The sequence below is a fragment of the Melanotaenia boesemani genome, chromosome 23 (genome assembly GCF_017639745.1).
Source record: "Melanotaenia boesemani isolate fMelBoe1 chromosome 23, fMelBoe1.pri, whole genome shotgun sequence".
In the NCBI taxonomy this organism is placed as follows: domain Eukaryota; kingdom Metazoa; phylum Chordata; class Actinopteri; order Atheriniformes; family Melanotaeniidae; genus Melanotaenia; species Melanotaenia boesemani.
The window spans coordinates 11,783,289-11,799,154 of NC_055704.1; the positions used below are offsets into that span (position 1 = coordinate 11,783,289).

Consider the following 15,866-nt stretch of genomic DNA (forward strand, 5'->3'; position numbering starts at 1 on the left):
TATCAGATAGATGTGTTAACTGGAGACTGTTTTCTTGAGCCTGTCGTGGTTTCAGGCCTTGGTTTTAATGCCAGAGATTTCCTGACTTTAACAACTATAGAGTTGGTCAATGAATTAACACTTTAAGTTTTTGTTTCACTACTTTTCTGATAATGTTCTGAGAGATAGGAATTACCAATAAGCTACACAAATATCTGAATTCTGTTACCCCCACCTGTTCACCATTTTAAAAGGACCACAATATATGTAATGCACAGCAGAGAAAGCCTTACCCCCAATCACATCAGTTTCATAGTGTCCAGTTAAGGATCATAACTGGACATTTTGCAGAGTTTTTGTTACTGAAATGTTTCTTTGGGGTTTTTTTTTTTTTTTTTGTCTGGACATTCGAGTCAACTCCCATTTTAAAACTAGTCAATACTGTTACTGAATATCACAAGATGCCTTTTAAAGTTTCCATGTGTTTGATGTTGAAAAGTTATAATTCACTGAGACTTAAATCTGAAATAAACTTTATTCTTAAGCAGATTACAGTGACAACCAAAAGACTTTTTTTTTTTTAACTTAAGGTTTCTTTTGACAGAGACAATCCAAATCAGAAACACTCACAAAGAAAGTCTTAGTTATAGGTCATGTATCTGGGGGTGGCGCTGAATTTGGCATAGGATTTAATGACTTTGTTTACAGCCTCCAGGAAGTCTTTCTCCGTGGCGATCTTCCTGCGAGCTCTGATTGCAAACATTCCTGCCTCTGTGCACACACTGCGGATCTCGGCCCCTGATGGAAAACACCAATTAATTTCACACCAAAAACATTGACATTTAGGTGCATTTGTCTGCTGTAAATCTTTGAAACTAAATACCTTTTAAAGGTAAATCGTCAATCTACTAAGACCAACCAGAACCCTGAAGACACCACATAAAGCCCCAAACTCTAATTAGCACAAACCCCCTGACTGTTTGGGATAAATGGTTTTCATTCCAGAGCAACAGGATGTCATTACACTGCCCCCTTGTGGCCACAGATGGATACTACACATTGAAGGCATTGGTAGAGGAATGCGAGATTGTTGCTGTGCGAGTCTTACCAGTGCTGTTGGGACAAAGACGAGCCAAGAGCTCAAAGCGAATGTCTCTCTCCACACTCATAGATCGAGCATGGATCTTAAATATGTGGGTGCGGCCCTGCAACACATAACAAAACGAGCATGGTCATGAAAGAAAGATGTGTGAATCTGAAACCATTGCAGGGGTGTCCAAAGTCTGTATTGAAGGATTGCTGTCCTGCAGGTTTTGGATGTTTCCTGCTACAGCACACCTTAATCAGATTAATTGGTCAAGACGCTTGGGCAGAACTTGACAACAAGCTGTTGACGAGTCATTTAATTTGAATCAGGTGTATAGGATCAGGGAGACATCTGAAACCTGCAGGATTGCAGCCTTCAAGGACCAGAGCACCCCTGAAATAAAGAATGCCTTCATTCACTGAGATGAGGAGGGAATAATTCAGTTTTATGACTTATGGCAATTTTATTGTGTGAGAAACTCACTTCCAGGTCAGGCAGGCTGAACTCAATCTTCCTATCCAGACGTCCCGGTCTCATCAGGGCCGGGTCCAGTGTGTCCGGCCTGTTGGTAGCCATCAGCACTTTGATGTTGCCACGAGGGTCGAAACCATCCAGCTGGTTGATGAGCTCCAGCATGGTCCTCTGCACCTCATTGTCTCCGCCCGCACCGTCATCAAAACGGGCACCTGGGAGGTTTAAGAGAGAGATCCTGAATTTTCCAAAGGGACCAGAATAGCTTCAATTGCATTAGTAACAAACACATATTTCCACTTGGAAAGTTTTTTAAACTCTTATTAGTTCATTTAAAAGCTTCAGACACAAATTTTAAAAAAATATGTTTTCAGTGTCTTCACTGATCCGACTTAATTCTTTTACGCTAATTTAAATAAAACCATAACTTAGTGATAGTAATGCAATTTACTTCTCAGATAAAGTACTTTTCATTTCATTCCAGTTACACCCCCAAAACAGCTGGGATATATGCATTTCAACCATTATGTTACATCACTCTTCCTTTAAGCTAAACTTTTTACATATACATTGTTTTACCCTTCCTTTTTTTTTTTTATTTGTGTCTATTCAGGCAAAATAAAAATAAAAACTCTGGTCTAAGTTGTACATTGTGGTAACCACAGACAAATCAGGAAAAGAGTTGACTTTAGTGGCAGTCTACAGGTTTCCATAATTCAAATACACAACCCTGCACCAGTTGTACCCTCACACATATGTAAATCCACCTCCTCCGGACACTGATCCACCTCCTCCATTATAAATGCCGATGTTTGTTTTTGCATCGCTCTCTGATAACAGCCTGGATAATCTTTCATATCTGTCATGTAGAACCAGACGTCTGTTTTTCCCAAAAGCAGCAGAAAAATGAACTCATCTAACCAAACAGCGGATTTCCGCTGTCTTCTTGTTCATTTGAGCTGAGCTTGTGTCCAGAGCTGATAATATGTCTTCCTCTTTGTGCAGTTTCAGGTTTTAGATGCAGCAGACTGTTAAGTGGCGACGGTTTTCCAAATGTTGTCCAAAACCAGTGGTGGTTTAGGACCTTGGTTTTTATGCACTGATATTTCCCCTAACTTTTTAACAATTGAGTTGGTCAATGATGAAACAAAATTTATTTCAGTAATTATGTATAAAGGTTAAACAAATTAACAATGTGAACATTTAAGTTTTTGCTGCATTTTAGAAAATTTCACTACTTTTCTAATAAAGTTCGAAGAGATAATTATTACCAAATAATTCTACAAGTATCTAAATTCTCTGTTACCCGCATCTGTACACTATTTTAATAGACCACAATACACATGATGAACAGCAGAGAAAGCCTTACCCCCAATCGCATCAATTTCATCAAAGAAGATCAGACAGGCCTTCTTAGTTCTGGCCATTTCGAACAGCTCGCGCACCATCCTGGCTCCCTGGAAACATGAGCACAAAACGGTAAAATGTGAATGCTGGTGACAAAAATATTTTACAATCTAAACTCCAAGTATTCCTTTCAGTGGTGCACTTACCTCTCCCACGTATTTCTGCACCAGCTCTGAACCGATGACTCGGATGAAGCAGGCGTCTGTTCGGTTGGCAACAGCACGAGCACACAGGGTCTTTCCAGTGCCAGGGGGCCCAAACAGCAGCACACCTTTAGGAGGCTCGATACCCAGATTGACAAACCTCTCAGGCTGGTGAGAAGAGGACAGAGACAAGTGATCAGTGAAGATAGAGTCTCTACCTTAAAACAGGAGATATGCTCTTTCATGGCTGGGTAAATTTTAGTACTTGTGAACACTCACATGGAGAAGAGGGGTTTCAACCACTTCTCTCAGCTTCTCGATCTGTTCCTTACATCCACCAACATCACTGTATGTCACATCAGGCTTCTCCTCCACCTATAGTATCACATGTGGGCCACAGAGTCATAAAGAGGCAGATATTTTCATTTCTCAAATGGCCTAAAATGTGTTTTCATACTAAAATGTTTGTGAAGTGTAACTAATTCAAACATTTCCACACATTCATACCTGCATCATAGTAACAGTGGGATCAATCTTTGGAGGCAGAGGGATGTGGATCTGATACTTGTTCCTGTCAACCCTGGACAAACAAAAAGGAAACTACATTTAACAGACTGTGTTAAATGTAGCTAAACAGACTGTGCTAAAAGATATTTGAAATACATATATTTTTTAATGATAGGAGTAACGTTTAAATACGATCTGCCTCACCCAACTCTCATGCCCTCTTCAATGTCAGTGGGAGCCACTTGGTCACTCAGGTCTACCACAAACTTAGCAAACTGTTTAACGTTGATTATATATTTGGGGTCTTCAGAGTCTGCATTGATGATCTTTGTGCATCTGATTGATTAATAGTGAAAGTACATAATTAAAAATCTGTAGAAGAAATACCTATCATTTGTGAGCCACAACAGATTAAGCACAATTTTAACAATTTTATACACGTGAGATATTCAGAAGCTAATGTTAAAAATTCAGATTAATTAATGTGTCTCTCATTTATAACATCAGAAATAGAAACCTGGAAATATATTAAATAAAAATAGTCATAGAAGGATTGTTTGCTTTACCTTGCTACCTGCAATGGCTGTTCACTCTGCAGGGTCTGCTTGTCAGCAGCCAAATCCCAGAGCGCTGGTGGAGCCAGGCCTGTGTCTGACTCCTTGATCCCTGTTCAAGTCAAAAGAACACAATATTGCACACAAACATTTAAAATCCACTAAATTAACGTCACATTCTCCACTTCTTTGTTGTTGTGTACGTGTGTTTCTGGTTTCATCACCAACCTGTCAGCTCGTTGATCTTTTTGAGAAGCTGCTGAATGTCATCTTCCACTTGTTTGATCTGTCTAGAGTAGGTGCTTTGACCCTATGGAACAAGGATACAAATAGATAAGACTTCTCAAGTAACTGCAAATATAAAAAATTACAGGGCAGTCATAAATTAATTAAGTTTTCTGGGGAAATACTTACGTATGTTTTGAGCAGAGCTATGTCCCCTTCATCCAAAGCTGTGATGAAAATAAAAACAACTGAGTTTGCATCGGACAGCATCGCTGGGCCGCTAACACCGTTGCTAAGCTGACTATACAAAGCACCCCACTTGATACTGACATAGTTAATAATACTTATTTTCACCCCCAAATATATTTCTTGCGTTTATATAATGACATAAATGCTATAAACAGATGACTAAATTGTAACAGTTAGTAAACGACCTGCGCTAACGTTAGCATCCAGTTAGCTAGCTAATATCGACGTTTGTCTTTCAGCAGCTATTATTATTTTCCAAAATATAAATTCATGGTTAACCTCTGATAGGTGCGTCATCCTTTTCCTCTTCTTTTAACTTCCTTTGATCGTCTCCCAAATAGTCCGGCATCTTTAATGTGAGATTTAACTTTTATCTTACGAAGAAACTGCGCTGCTTCAGCAGCTAAATCTTACAATTACACAGCAGCTTTAGGGTTCCGCCACTATGCGCCACTTACCGGAAATACAAGTCGGAATTGTATTGAGGATGTACGGTTTAAGGATTTTTTTTAAAGAACAAAATATATAATTTGAAACAAATTTATCGTCTTAAATATTTGTTAAATTATTATATTTCAAGTAATAGTTTGAATTTATTAAAGTAATTTTGGGACTTATACATATATCAACCCACTGCGGAACTACAAGTTAGGTACCGATATGACAACACGGAGTTGATCATATACACACTGCTCAGCCCGTTCTTGGACTGGCACTTGCAAAGGGAGGCCCATGTGGTGCATTAATCAGCGGGCCACAAACTCTAGCACTTTAGAAAGCTTTCACTTAAAAATTGGGGCGTGAATGTTTTCAAAGGCCATTTTTCCAAAATGTTATTAGAAGCAAAGGACGGCGAAGAGACGGTCGTCTTTAAAGCGTCTGCCGGTAAGCAGTGACAGTGACCAAAGGAAGAGAGCTAGCTAAGCTACTAATGTTACCTATTGAGATTGCTGTACTTGTTAGCATTCGTCTAAAAATAAATAAAGGCAAAATAACTACGCGAAGTCTATTGGTTAATTCAAAGACTGATCGACACAATTTAATCTCAATACTTTGTCTTATATCCTACTCTACTCAGATTAGTGTTTGGTGTGTTACATAATGTCACCGAGTGGGTGCCCACTCGTGGTTGCAGTTGCTGCAGTGATATATTGTTACTGCTCATTTAAGCTGCACTAGTTGGCAGCACTTAACATTAAAACACTTGTTATGCCTTTGCTCGTCATAACACTGGTGTCATAACACCTGTTGTACCCTCTGATAATCTAACCTGTCACTATCTTATCTGAATACAGAAACAGGTGCTTCCAGTGGGTACCTTTTAAGGCAGTTAGAAAGGATGTTATTTGTCCATAATTTATCTTTGTATCATACACCTCAGCCCCCATCTTGGCTGCAACTGAAATAAATTGATAAATGTAGACACGTTCTTATTTCACAAAACCAATATTGTTGGTAAAGAACATTGATACTTTAATTTCTTTATCATTTAGGATTCATTTTACTCCTCCTGTCCACAGTTGATATGTAACACCCTGCGGTGTCTTCATAACTTCTCTGCACCCCCACAGCATCTGTTCAGGTTCAGGTGGAACAGGTTGGTCGATGGTTTGAAGCGTACGTGAGGAGGAGAAACAGGAATGTGTCTGCCTCATTTCAAGAGCTGGAGGAAGAGGAGGTGTCCTCAGAGGAGTCGGAGGATGAGGAGTTTCAGCTCGAGGAGCACCCTGTGCTTCGAACGCTCGACCCTAAGGACTGGAAGGTATTTGATAAATGTTTCTGAGCAGCCTTTCAAAGCTCAGCGTTTTAACATTTATATCTGTTTTGTCTTATTCAGCATTTGGCACAGTATTTAGCAGTTAGTTATGTAAGGCACAGGGAACAGAAAATGACTGAAAGCAAGTTCCTTAACATTACAGTGTAGGTGTAGTGTAGGTGTAGGTGTAATGTTTAAGTATTCTTCACACTGAAGAGGCAAGATGCGGGTTATCTGCAGGTTTGTGTGTCTGTGATGCGCATACACAGATGACACTGATCCCAAAAGGAGGCTGTAATAGTCTTCTAGCACTTGTACACCAAGCTTACAGTTGGCAGTCTGGTCTGCTTGGAGCGCAAAGCATCTGCCTCACATGTATTTTCAGTGTGTAATGCATTGTTGGCATTGTTCTGTGAGAGAGCTCACTCTGATTCGCTGTCGTGAGCCTTTATGTAATGTGCTTCACTGTAAACTTAATGTAATAGTTGTTCTTCATGTCGCTCTTGTCAGAATCAAGATCACTATGCTGTACTCGGGCTCCCACACTTGAGATACAAAGCAACACAGAAACAGATCAAAGCCGCCCGTAAGTTGGTCTCCTCTTCTGTTGATTCAGTTCTCTGATTGGCTGGAAGACGTTGGCTCGATGGCACTCTCTTCCTTTTACCTGCAGATAAAGCAATCGTGCTGAAGCACCATCCTGACAAAAGAAAAGCTGCAGGAGAGCAAATTGTCGAAGGAGACAACGACTACTTCACATGTATAACTAAAGGTAACCCACTCTGCTATTACTGACTGCACATCTAGGATATCCTGGACTGGGAGTCACCGTGTTCTCATTTTGATTGTGTGGCCTTCAGCTATAGAAATCCTGTCTGACCCTGTAAAGAGGAGAGCCTTTGACAGCGTAGATCCGACCTTTGACAACACAGTGCCTACCAAGGGTGAAGGCAAGGAGAATTTTTTCGAAGTGTTTTCTCCCGTTTTTGAGAGAAACGCCAGATGGTCTTCCAAAAAGCACGTGCCCAAACTAGGAACCTTGGAGTCGTCTTTTGAAGAGGTGGACAGTTTTTACTCTTTTTGGTGAGTATAGAAATATTTTTTTTATTGGATTTTCCAAGCTAGACTTGATACTTAAGATAGAAAAAAAAACTAAAAAAAGGAGACAAAATATTAACCTCAGTTTTATTTTGTGTGCTAAAGGTACAACTTTGACTCATGGAGGGAATTTTCATATCTGGATGAAGAGGAAAAGGAAAAAGCTGAATGGTAAGGTGACGCTATTCACTGCACTTAAATACACTTTCAGGTCACGTGTAGTAGCCTCCATTTAAATTGAATTAACTTTTTCCCTCTGCAGTCGGGATGAAAGAAGATGGATTGAAAAGCAAAACCGAGCTTCCAGAGCTCAGAGGAAGAAGGAGGAGATGAACAGAATACGCACACTAGTTGGTACAGACTCAGGTTTCATTAAACACCTGAGCAGCATCATCAAGCTGCACAGGGCCTTAAAATATTCACTAAAAACCTCCACCACGTATATGTGACTGATTGGCATTGCTTCACTGCAGATACGGCCTACAGCTGCGACCCTAGAATAAAGAAATTCAAAGAAGAAGAGAAAGCAAGGAAAGAGTCTGAGAAGAAAGCCAAAGCTGAAGCTAAGAAGAGGGAGCAGGAGGAGAAGGAGAAAGTAAGTGTCTGTCTGTTCAAGATATTGTTCACCAACTAAGAAAAAGTGATTCCAGAATATTTTGTTCCTCGTGTAGGCACGACAAGCAGAGCTGGAGGAGGCACGTTTGGCAAAGGAGAAAGAGGAAGAGGAGGCCAGGCAGGCAGCCCAGCAGGCAAAGAAAGAAAAGGATATCCAGAAGAAGGCCATTAAGAAGGAGAGGCAGAAACTCAGAACCACCTGCAAGGTTTTAACTCCAACAAACTGTCTTTTACATGTTGTCTCAGGCTGATAAATGTTGACCACACTGAGCTCATCAAGTGTTTTTAAGATGCATGTTGGCTTCAGCTCTTCACTGCAGGATTTATTTTACCTGCTTCCACAGAAATGGAATTACTTTGCCAACAATGAAGCTGACAGTGTGAAAATGATGGAAGAGGTGGAGAAACTCTGCGACCGCCTGGAACTGACAAGGTTCAGTAAAGATCATCTCTGATATATTTTAGCGATTATAACGACTGAAGGCACATTTCTGTACATGAAGACCACAAACACAGAGCTGGTGTTCATGGAAACAAGATAAGGGAATTTCATAACTATGGCTCTTCCTATTTATACAAATGATATAAATCCAAGTTTTGTTTTGCCTTTTGGAAATGACGTATGGGATGTGACAGGATTTCTGTTTTCAGTCTGCAGTCCCTGAATGAAATCCTGGCCTCAGGCTCTGAAGAGGAGAGCAAAGCAGCAGTCGAGCAGCAGGTAAAGATGGGATTCTTCAGGAGCTCACCTGCATCCTCCATACATTTATGTACAAATTTACAAACATATCTGTATTTTTTTTCCATCCAGGTGCTGGAGGTGAACGCCCAGCTGCAGAAGGAGAAGGAAGCTGAGGTCCAAGCCAGGCAGGCGGCTCGCAGCGCCGAGCAGGCCAGCGGAGGAGGAGGTGGCGGGGGGAAGGGCTGGAGTGAGGACGACCTGCAGCTGCTCATCAAAGCAGTCAACCTGTTTCCTGCTGGAACCAACGCCAGGTAGTCATCTGCTTCATCACGCTGCATGACGACATCGCAGGGGCACAATATTTCTTCTACTTTTGTGTTCAAATTCCTCAGGAGACGGACTGAGGCTTCTTTTTTTATTTGCTTTTATGTGGAAGGAACTTGTTTCCATGTTTTTATTGCAGATGGGAAGTTATTGCCAATTACATGAACTTGCACTCCATCAGCGGCTTGAAGAGGACCGCAAAAGATGTCATCAACAAAGCCAAGAATCTACAAAGACTTGGTACGATGACATGGACAGTTAAACAGCTGTTTGAACAAATGTGGTTCTTGTGGATTTCCTTTTTAAATACACTGCTGCTTGTGGAGCATGCTACACCAGTATTCCTTCAGACTGGGATTTATAACATGCTGTCCAGTCTTAGACTAGAAACCTAACTTCAGGTTGGCGAGATTAGTTTTTTAAGGTCTAACATATTCAGTCCTGTTCCCATCATGTCGTCAGATCCCCTACAGAAAGATGAGATTAACAGAAAAGCCTTTGAGAAGTTCAAGAAGGAACACACTTCAGTGCCGCCCTCCATAGACAACGCAATGCCCTCAGAGCGATTTGATGGTGAGTGCATTTACAGTTTCTCGGAAGGAAAAGTGAAACGTTTGCTGTGTAGAATTGTACAGTAAATACAGTAAATTATTTACCATTTCCATTTTAGGAGCTGCTCCTCGTTTACATTTTAAAACTGCTTGATAGCAACAAAGATCAAAGAATCAAGCATGCCGTTAAAATCAGGACCCTCTGGGTGTTTTGATTCAGACCTAGAGCATAAGTTGTGGTGCATCCACTGCAGCTCATCTTAAGTGGATGTTTTTTTTTGTTTAATGTGTGGCTCAGGGTAGAATTAAGCCTGCTTTGTAAGCTAAGTGACATGTACTGTTGTGTGATTAGCATGTGCTTTGGACCAAACAGGATTCTGTAGGTATGAATTCTGTAGGTGTATATAAAACTTATTAGTTAAAGCTATTCATTTCTAATTAAAACAACATTTCTGTATTTTTCATTTTCATTCTTATACCCTATAGAGGCCACCATTTCTTATTGTGGCTTCCAGGCTTTAACTATAGCAGGAGCAAAAGCCCAGCATCACATGTGAAATGTGAGATCCTTATTTCATGGACCCACCGCCTCCCAGTGGGAGTAGTTGATTAAGTTGCTGAACCATAAAATCCTGATGTTTTTATTGGCCAGGCCAATCAGTTACTGAAATCAGCGTTTACTAATTTAACTATATCTGGTCCTCCAGCTTCTGGTAATGAAGCTGCTCCCTGGACCACAGAGGAACAGAAACTTCTGGAACAAGCCCTGAAAACCTACCCAGTCAGCACGCCCGAGAGGTGGGAGAAGATAGCTGCTGCTGTCCCCGGACGAAGCAAGAAAGACTGTATGAAGAGGTACAAGGTATGAAGACTTATTTTAATTTGCAGCTACATAAAGTTTACATTTAATGTAAATCCAGCTGGAACTGTTGGCCCGAAACTGCAGTTCTGCTTCATTTAGAATAAAGTGTCACTAATGGTTCTTTTTTAGGATCTAACACATTTTCCCTGTTTGACAGGAACTGGTGGAGATGGTTAAAGCCAAGAAAGCTGCTCAGGAACAAGTGGCAGCCAAGAAAAAATGACAGGAACTGCAAATGATAATAGAATCTGTTATTTTAATGTTATTGTGTTCTTTATTTTATAATAAAAAAAATGATAACTAGAGACAAGACTTAAATATTCTTTCTGTTTTTATGCTGTACAGGTGATGGTTCTGCTCAGGTTCTTATCCAGAACATCCCGCTGCGGATCTGGTTGTAGTCTGGCAGCTGTTCAATTGGACCTAAAAAGAAATGTATTGAAAATCACTGCTGATTGATGTTTTTGTAGCTCAGACATCAGTTTAAACACCACATTTAAAGCAAAGGCAATAAAAATCTGATGCAGCTTTTGAACTTTATATGCTAAAATGTACTTAAAATCCACACAGTAAATACAAATAAACATCAAAATTACATTTAAGTTAAACTTTAAGCCCAAGAATGAAACTGAATAGGTCTCAGCACATTGCCAGTGTCCGAACCCAAGAAAATCTAATGTTAGGATGCTTTTTATTTGCCCTTGGTTAAGGTTAACCACTACTGCTGCAAAATAATCTTTTATAAATGTATGCTTTATCCAGATAAATGAAGACATAATGGGACATTATGGCTTGAGCATAAGAAGCAGACGTTGTCATTGAAATGCAGAAAGATGTGGCCAAATGTATTTCTGGGGTTTAGTGTGATCAGTGGTAAGACATTACTTCATCCACAAGGAGTACAAACGGAGTTTCCTCAGACAATGAGGTGCATTATTACATCCTCCTGTTATAAATCTGTAATAAGAGTTCAACATACCAACTGCTGCAATAGCAGGAGCTCTGTTGTAGATGTATTTGGTGCACACGTCCTTAATGGTGTTGGCATCAATAGCCTGTTAAAAGGGAATTACATGTTAGACAACGCAATAATCTTCCACTCTGTCTTTATCAGCTGGGATTTTATGATGCAGTTTAAGTTCGAACGTGCTGTAATTCATTTCTGGTCGTGTGGGAACAGCAAAAATAAGCTGCCATAGCATTTTTATATTTTCTGATAAGCCGCAAATAAGTTCCTATTTATACGCTTACGTTGTCATTCTAAAAAGTCCAACAGTCTCTGTGCCTTTAAGCAGTTTGTTGCTAATCAGAGAACAGGAATACATTTTGTTTTAATTTGCCAAGAAATGCTACACTGGTTCCTTCAATCAAGCAAACGCGTCCACTCACATCGATCCGGGCCTCTAGTTCGTGCAGAGGAATCCGGCGACTGTAGCACAGCATCTGTCTACCGATGTCCTCGCAGATTGGGGTGGATCCTGGAAGAAGTGATTCGATGTTAGCAACACAGACTGCATGAGCGTATGGTTTTCTGTGGTGCTGCCTTACCGTCAAGATGCAGAAGCATGTTGGTTTTGAGCAGATTCTTGGCCCGGGCCACCTCGCTTTCCGTCACACTCGTGCAAAGAGATATCCTGACAGGAACACACATTAAACAATCTAATAAGACTCGGTTTTAGTTAGTTTAATCAAACTGAGTCTTTGCCTTTTTTTAGAGGGTACCAACCATTCCATCTGAGTGAAGTGCATCATTTCGGTGATGGTGCCAGGCTCACACACCATGTAGAGCCCCCACAGGCCTGTGTCGGTGTAGCAGGTGTTGAAGGACTGGAAGCTGTGGCACAGGTTTCCCTGACAAGCCATCTGAGCCAGTTTACTGGACAGATTCTGGGTTCACAAAGGAGATAATCCGACAGATACTAAGAAAGATGGGCATACTGGTTTGGTTGAAACCCTTTATGAGCACATCTCCCTATTATCAGCACATCTTTAAGTGGTTGGCTGAGAGTGGTTTACATTCCAGTTGAGAAAAACATTTAAAAAAAAAAAAAAAAGCATCCTCATAAAGATAGAAAAACAAATATTTCTGTTAAAATATAACCTGATACATACACTTGGTTTCAGTATAAAGAAAACCCACCATGTGGAAAAATCTGTTAAGACTTTGCTAAATATCACCAGTATTTAGGGTTTCCTCTGTACTCACCACGCCTCCACCAAACGAGCGGTCCCAGTTTCCAATGAGCGTGTTGGCTACCATCAGGGGGATGGTGTCTGGGTGAGACCATCCAACGGCTTCCACGGCGATGGCTATATGAGCAAGGGGCATTTTGTCATCACGCACACGGATCTGAAACCAGAAAACAGGATGTTTTTGTTGCAGTCTCCAAGTTATGATAGTTTTATGTTTAATACCAGATAAATATGACCTTTCTTTTTACTCTAGACAATAGAATTGCATCAGTGGGATGACATGTAGCATTAAACATTGAAGATTTTATCCTACCTCGCTTCCTGTGAAGTGGCAGGGTGGAAGTGCTGGAACTTCACCCTGATATCTGCCGAGAAGTTTTCCAAAGTGATACTTGGCCAAACTGATGAGCTCATTGTGACAAACCCCTGATCAGAAACAGACAGCAGAAAGTTGTGAAGATCAGAGCAGACGTCAAATATTTTTGGAGGAGTTTATGAGGAACCAAACATGACATCTTATTTTCATAAGAACGCCACATACCGTAAACCATATTCCCCTGACACTTTATAACATTTCACTTTATTTTAACCAAGCATGGAGGAGACAAAGTTCTGACCTCCTGCTGCAGCCAGCACGATTCTGGGTCCTTTGTAGTGAGTAGTGATGTACTCGACCAGGTCTCCTCTGTTAATGGTCCTGCATCAAAATGTATACACAGGTGAGCTGCATTTCTTTATCAGGAATGAAACAACAAACATGTTTAAAGCAATCCGCTTCACTTGGAGAAGAAAACATGTTTGGTCTTACTTGATGTTCTCAGTGGGGCCCAGGATGGTCCTGCCCAGCGCTGTGGACCGGTATGCTGTAGCGTGAAGATAATCAAAGACCACTTCCTGCAGATTTGTCTCCACTTCCTGCATCTCTCTGAGGATCACCCCTCGCTCCCTCTCAATCTCCGCCTCACCCAGTGTGCTGTTTTGGATGATGTCAGCCAGAATCTCAACAGCTTTGAGACAGAAGTCAGACTGTTTTAAAATAATCCTGATTTTCATTTTTCTTTCTTTTTTTTTTTTTTTTTAGATGTGTTGCAAGTTTAATTGCACTTCAAGCCATATCGCACAAGTTAAAAAATGATTTCCTAGACGGGTTCATAGGACAACCAATCAAGGAGGTTTAAGAGTACACAGAAGTGATTCAGAAAATTTTTATTAATTCCTTATTCTCTTTAAGTCCCAACCTATGGTGTTTTTTAAGCATTACATTGATTATTTTCAATGACATGTGGGTGTATCTGCTCAAGAGGGGAATAATCGTACATGTGAAAAATAGCTTGGGTGTAACTATCAATCACCTGTCACCCAACAGTTTATCACTACATCACTGCGAGATCCACCTCCTCTATCAGTCTTTACCTCGTGGAAGATCCTTTGAGAAAGCTTTGGCATAGTAGACGGTCTGCTCCCGGGATGTGTAGGCATTCAAATGAGCACCCATGTTCTCAATCTCCAACTCCAGATCCAGCTGAGAGCGTTTCCTGGTCCCCTGTAACATATATACACACAGACACAGATGAATAAACCTAGGATTACATGTTGTAGCTTACATCATTTCTTAATCGTAATTTCGGTTAGCAGGATTAAAAATGATGCTGCACTGTTACCCTCTCACCTTAAAAGCCATATGCTCCAAGAAGTGTGCTGTACCATTATTTCTCTCATTCTCATAGCGACTGCCTGCATCAATCCACAGGCCCACCTGGAAATAATCAGTCATCAAAAAAAATATCATCAATATGCTTTCACTGTACCAGAACTAAAAAGGAGCACACTGATTAACAACATCATTTACCACATAACTTACTTAATTACACACGTGTGTATGTATGTATGTATATATATATATATATATATATATATATATATATATATATATATGTATGTATGTATGTATGTATGTATATTAAGACATATTTCGTAATTCAACTTTTACTCTTGTGTAAAGGCAACAGGCTCGTGCGTTCAAGAGAATAACGTAACTTACTGTGCAAGTTGTAAGCCCAGAGTCCTCTGAAGCCACCCGGAGTCCGTTTTCTAATGTAGTCACCTTGGTTTCAGGAACATTTAGCGCCACCTGGTTCGCGGCCTGTGTTGCCAACAGTCTCTGTGGTCCAACAGCAAGATACTGTGGGAGGACAGCCAATCATGGTGACGCATCAAATTTAGAGTACTTACGTCAGCTGTTATCAATCAGCTATGATCAATCTGAATACATCATCGATCATTCTACTGTATTACCAAGGACAAAGTAAATAATCACAGAACCACGGAGCAGACTGCTGCGGTTTGCTAACTATAAACGTTACAAACAGAGGCTTTTCTCTATTATTATGTGAATTGCTAATTGACTAAGAATTATCTAAAATTTCTATCATACTTTAAACCCGACTTTAAACACTTAACTCTTACCCCAGTTGAACAATTTGTCTTCAGTAAATGTCTTTGTAGAAAATATCTCCCCGCAGATGTGAGTCGCTGTAAGGACGCCGCCATATTGTTTATGTGTCACACTGAGCAGGCGCGGTGCTCGTGACGTAACATCCACAAACGAGGACAACTTTTTTTTCTTGACAGAATAAAATAACCACAAGGGCTGTAAAAACGACCGCATAAATAGATCTTTTGCTAAAGTTACCCCAACACCATAAAAACACATTAAAATGAGCGATGAATTCAATTGAATTATGTGCAGCCTCAGAATTGTTTGATCTAAAAAATGTTTAACCTAAAGCAATTTTGATGATTTTTTTTGGGTCAGCATTTATTGTTGACCAAAAACAATGGTTTATTATTATTATTATTATTATTATTATTATTATTATTATTATTATTATTATTAAAGGAATTAATAATACAAAAATAAAAAAGCAGGACTTATTTTAAATGAACTGATTCAATCAAAAGATCGTTTGCTTCCAATCTGAGTAATGTTATGCAACACATTGCTTTACAGTGTCAAATGTTTAAAGATTAAGGATTAATACTAATGTAGTAAGAAAGAAAGAAAGAAAGAAAGAAAGAAAGAAAGAAAGAAAGAAAGAAAGAAAGAAAGAAAGAAAGGAAAAGAAAAACGGTTCTTTATTTTAACCTTTGCCTTAATTTTTTT

The 15,866-nt window shown here is 40.0% G+C and overlaps 3 protein-coding genes across 5 annotated transcripts; 1 reads left to right on the top strand and 2 right to left on the bottom strand.

Annotated features, from left to right (window-relative positions):
* Window positions 1-500: 500 nt before the first annotated feature.
* psmc2 (proteasome 26S subunit, ATPase 2) lies at window positions 501-5,087 on the bottom strand. The gene is made up of 12 exons (XM_041977721.1): window positions 4,902-5,087; window positions 4,563-4,600; window positions 4,377-4,458; window positions 4,161-4,260; window positions 3,799-3,930; window positions 3,595-3,667; window positions 3,367-3,462; window positions 3,091-3,255; window positions 2,907-2,994; window positions 1,550-1,752; window positions 1,088-1,184; window positions 501-777 (listed from the first exon to the last, which is right to left on the bottom strand). The coding sequence occupies exons 1-12, from the start codon at window positions 4,969-4,971 to the stop codon at window positions 620-622; spliced, it is 1,302 nt and encodes a 433-aa protein (XP_041833655.1). The 5' UTR covers window positions 4,972-5,087; the 3' UTR covers window positions 501-619.
* A 209-nt stretch (window positions 5,088-5,296) lies between these two features.
* dnajc2 (DnaJ (Hsp40) homolog, subfamily C, member 2) lies at window positions 5,297-10,815 on the top strand. Its single transcript, XM_041977717.1, has 16 exons — window positions 5,297-5,507; window positions 6,194-6,384; window positions 6,889-6,964; window positions 7,052-7,150; window positions 7,239-7,461; window positions 7,582-7,647; window positions 7,739-7,830; window positions 7,950-8,071; window positions 8,148-8,297; window positions 8,436-8,524; window positions 8,743-8,812; window positions 8,903-9,084; window positions 9,237-9,337; window positions 9,560-9,670; window positions 10,356-10,510; window positions 10,668-10,815. Exons 1-16 carry the CDS (start codon window positions 5,453-5,455, stop codon window positions 10,731-10,733), a joined length of 1,848 nt encoding a protein of 615 aa, XP_041833651.1. The 5' UTR covers window positions 5,297-5,452; the 3' UTR covers window positions 10,734-10,815.
* Window positions 10,747-15,284, bottom strand: pmpcb (peptidase, mitochondrial processing subunit beta). Of its 3 annotated transcripts, none has more exons than XM_041977718.1 (13): window positions 15,170-15,284; window positions 14,745-14,885; window positions 14,373-14,459; window positions 14,117-14,246; window positions 13,512-13,710; window positions 13,321-13,400; window positions 13,017-13,129; window positions 12,717-12,860; window positions 12,237-12,397; window positions 12,059-12,144; window positions 11,900-11,988; window positions 11,490-11,565; window positions 10,747-10,933 (listed from the first exon to the last, which is right to left on the bottom strand). In XM_041977718.1, exons 1-13 carry the CDS (start codon window positions 15,251-15,253, stop codon window positions 10,869-10,871), a joined length of 1,455 nt encoding a protein of 484 aa, XP_041833652.1. In that variant the 5' UTR covers window positions 15,254-15,284; the 3' UTR covers window positions 10,747-10,868. The 3 variants fall into 3 exon arrangements, with proteins under 3 accessions (XP_041833652.1, XP_041833654.1, XP_041833653.1); XM_041977720.1 differs by having other exon boundaries at window positions 14,745-14,864; window positions 15,170-15,279; XM_041977719.1 differs by lacking the exon at window positions 10,747-10,933 and adding an exon at window positions 10,965-11,421 and having other exon boundaries at window positions 11,462-11,565.
* Between the last annotated feature and the right edge of the window lie 582 nt (window positions 15,285-15,866).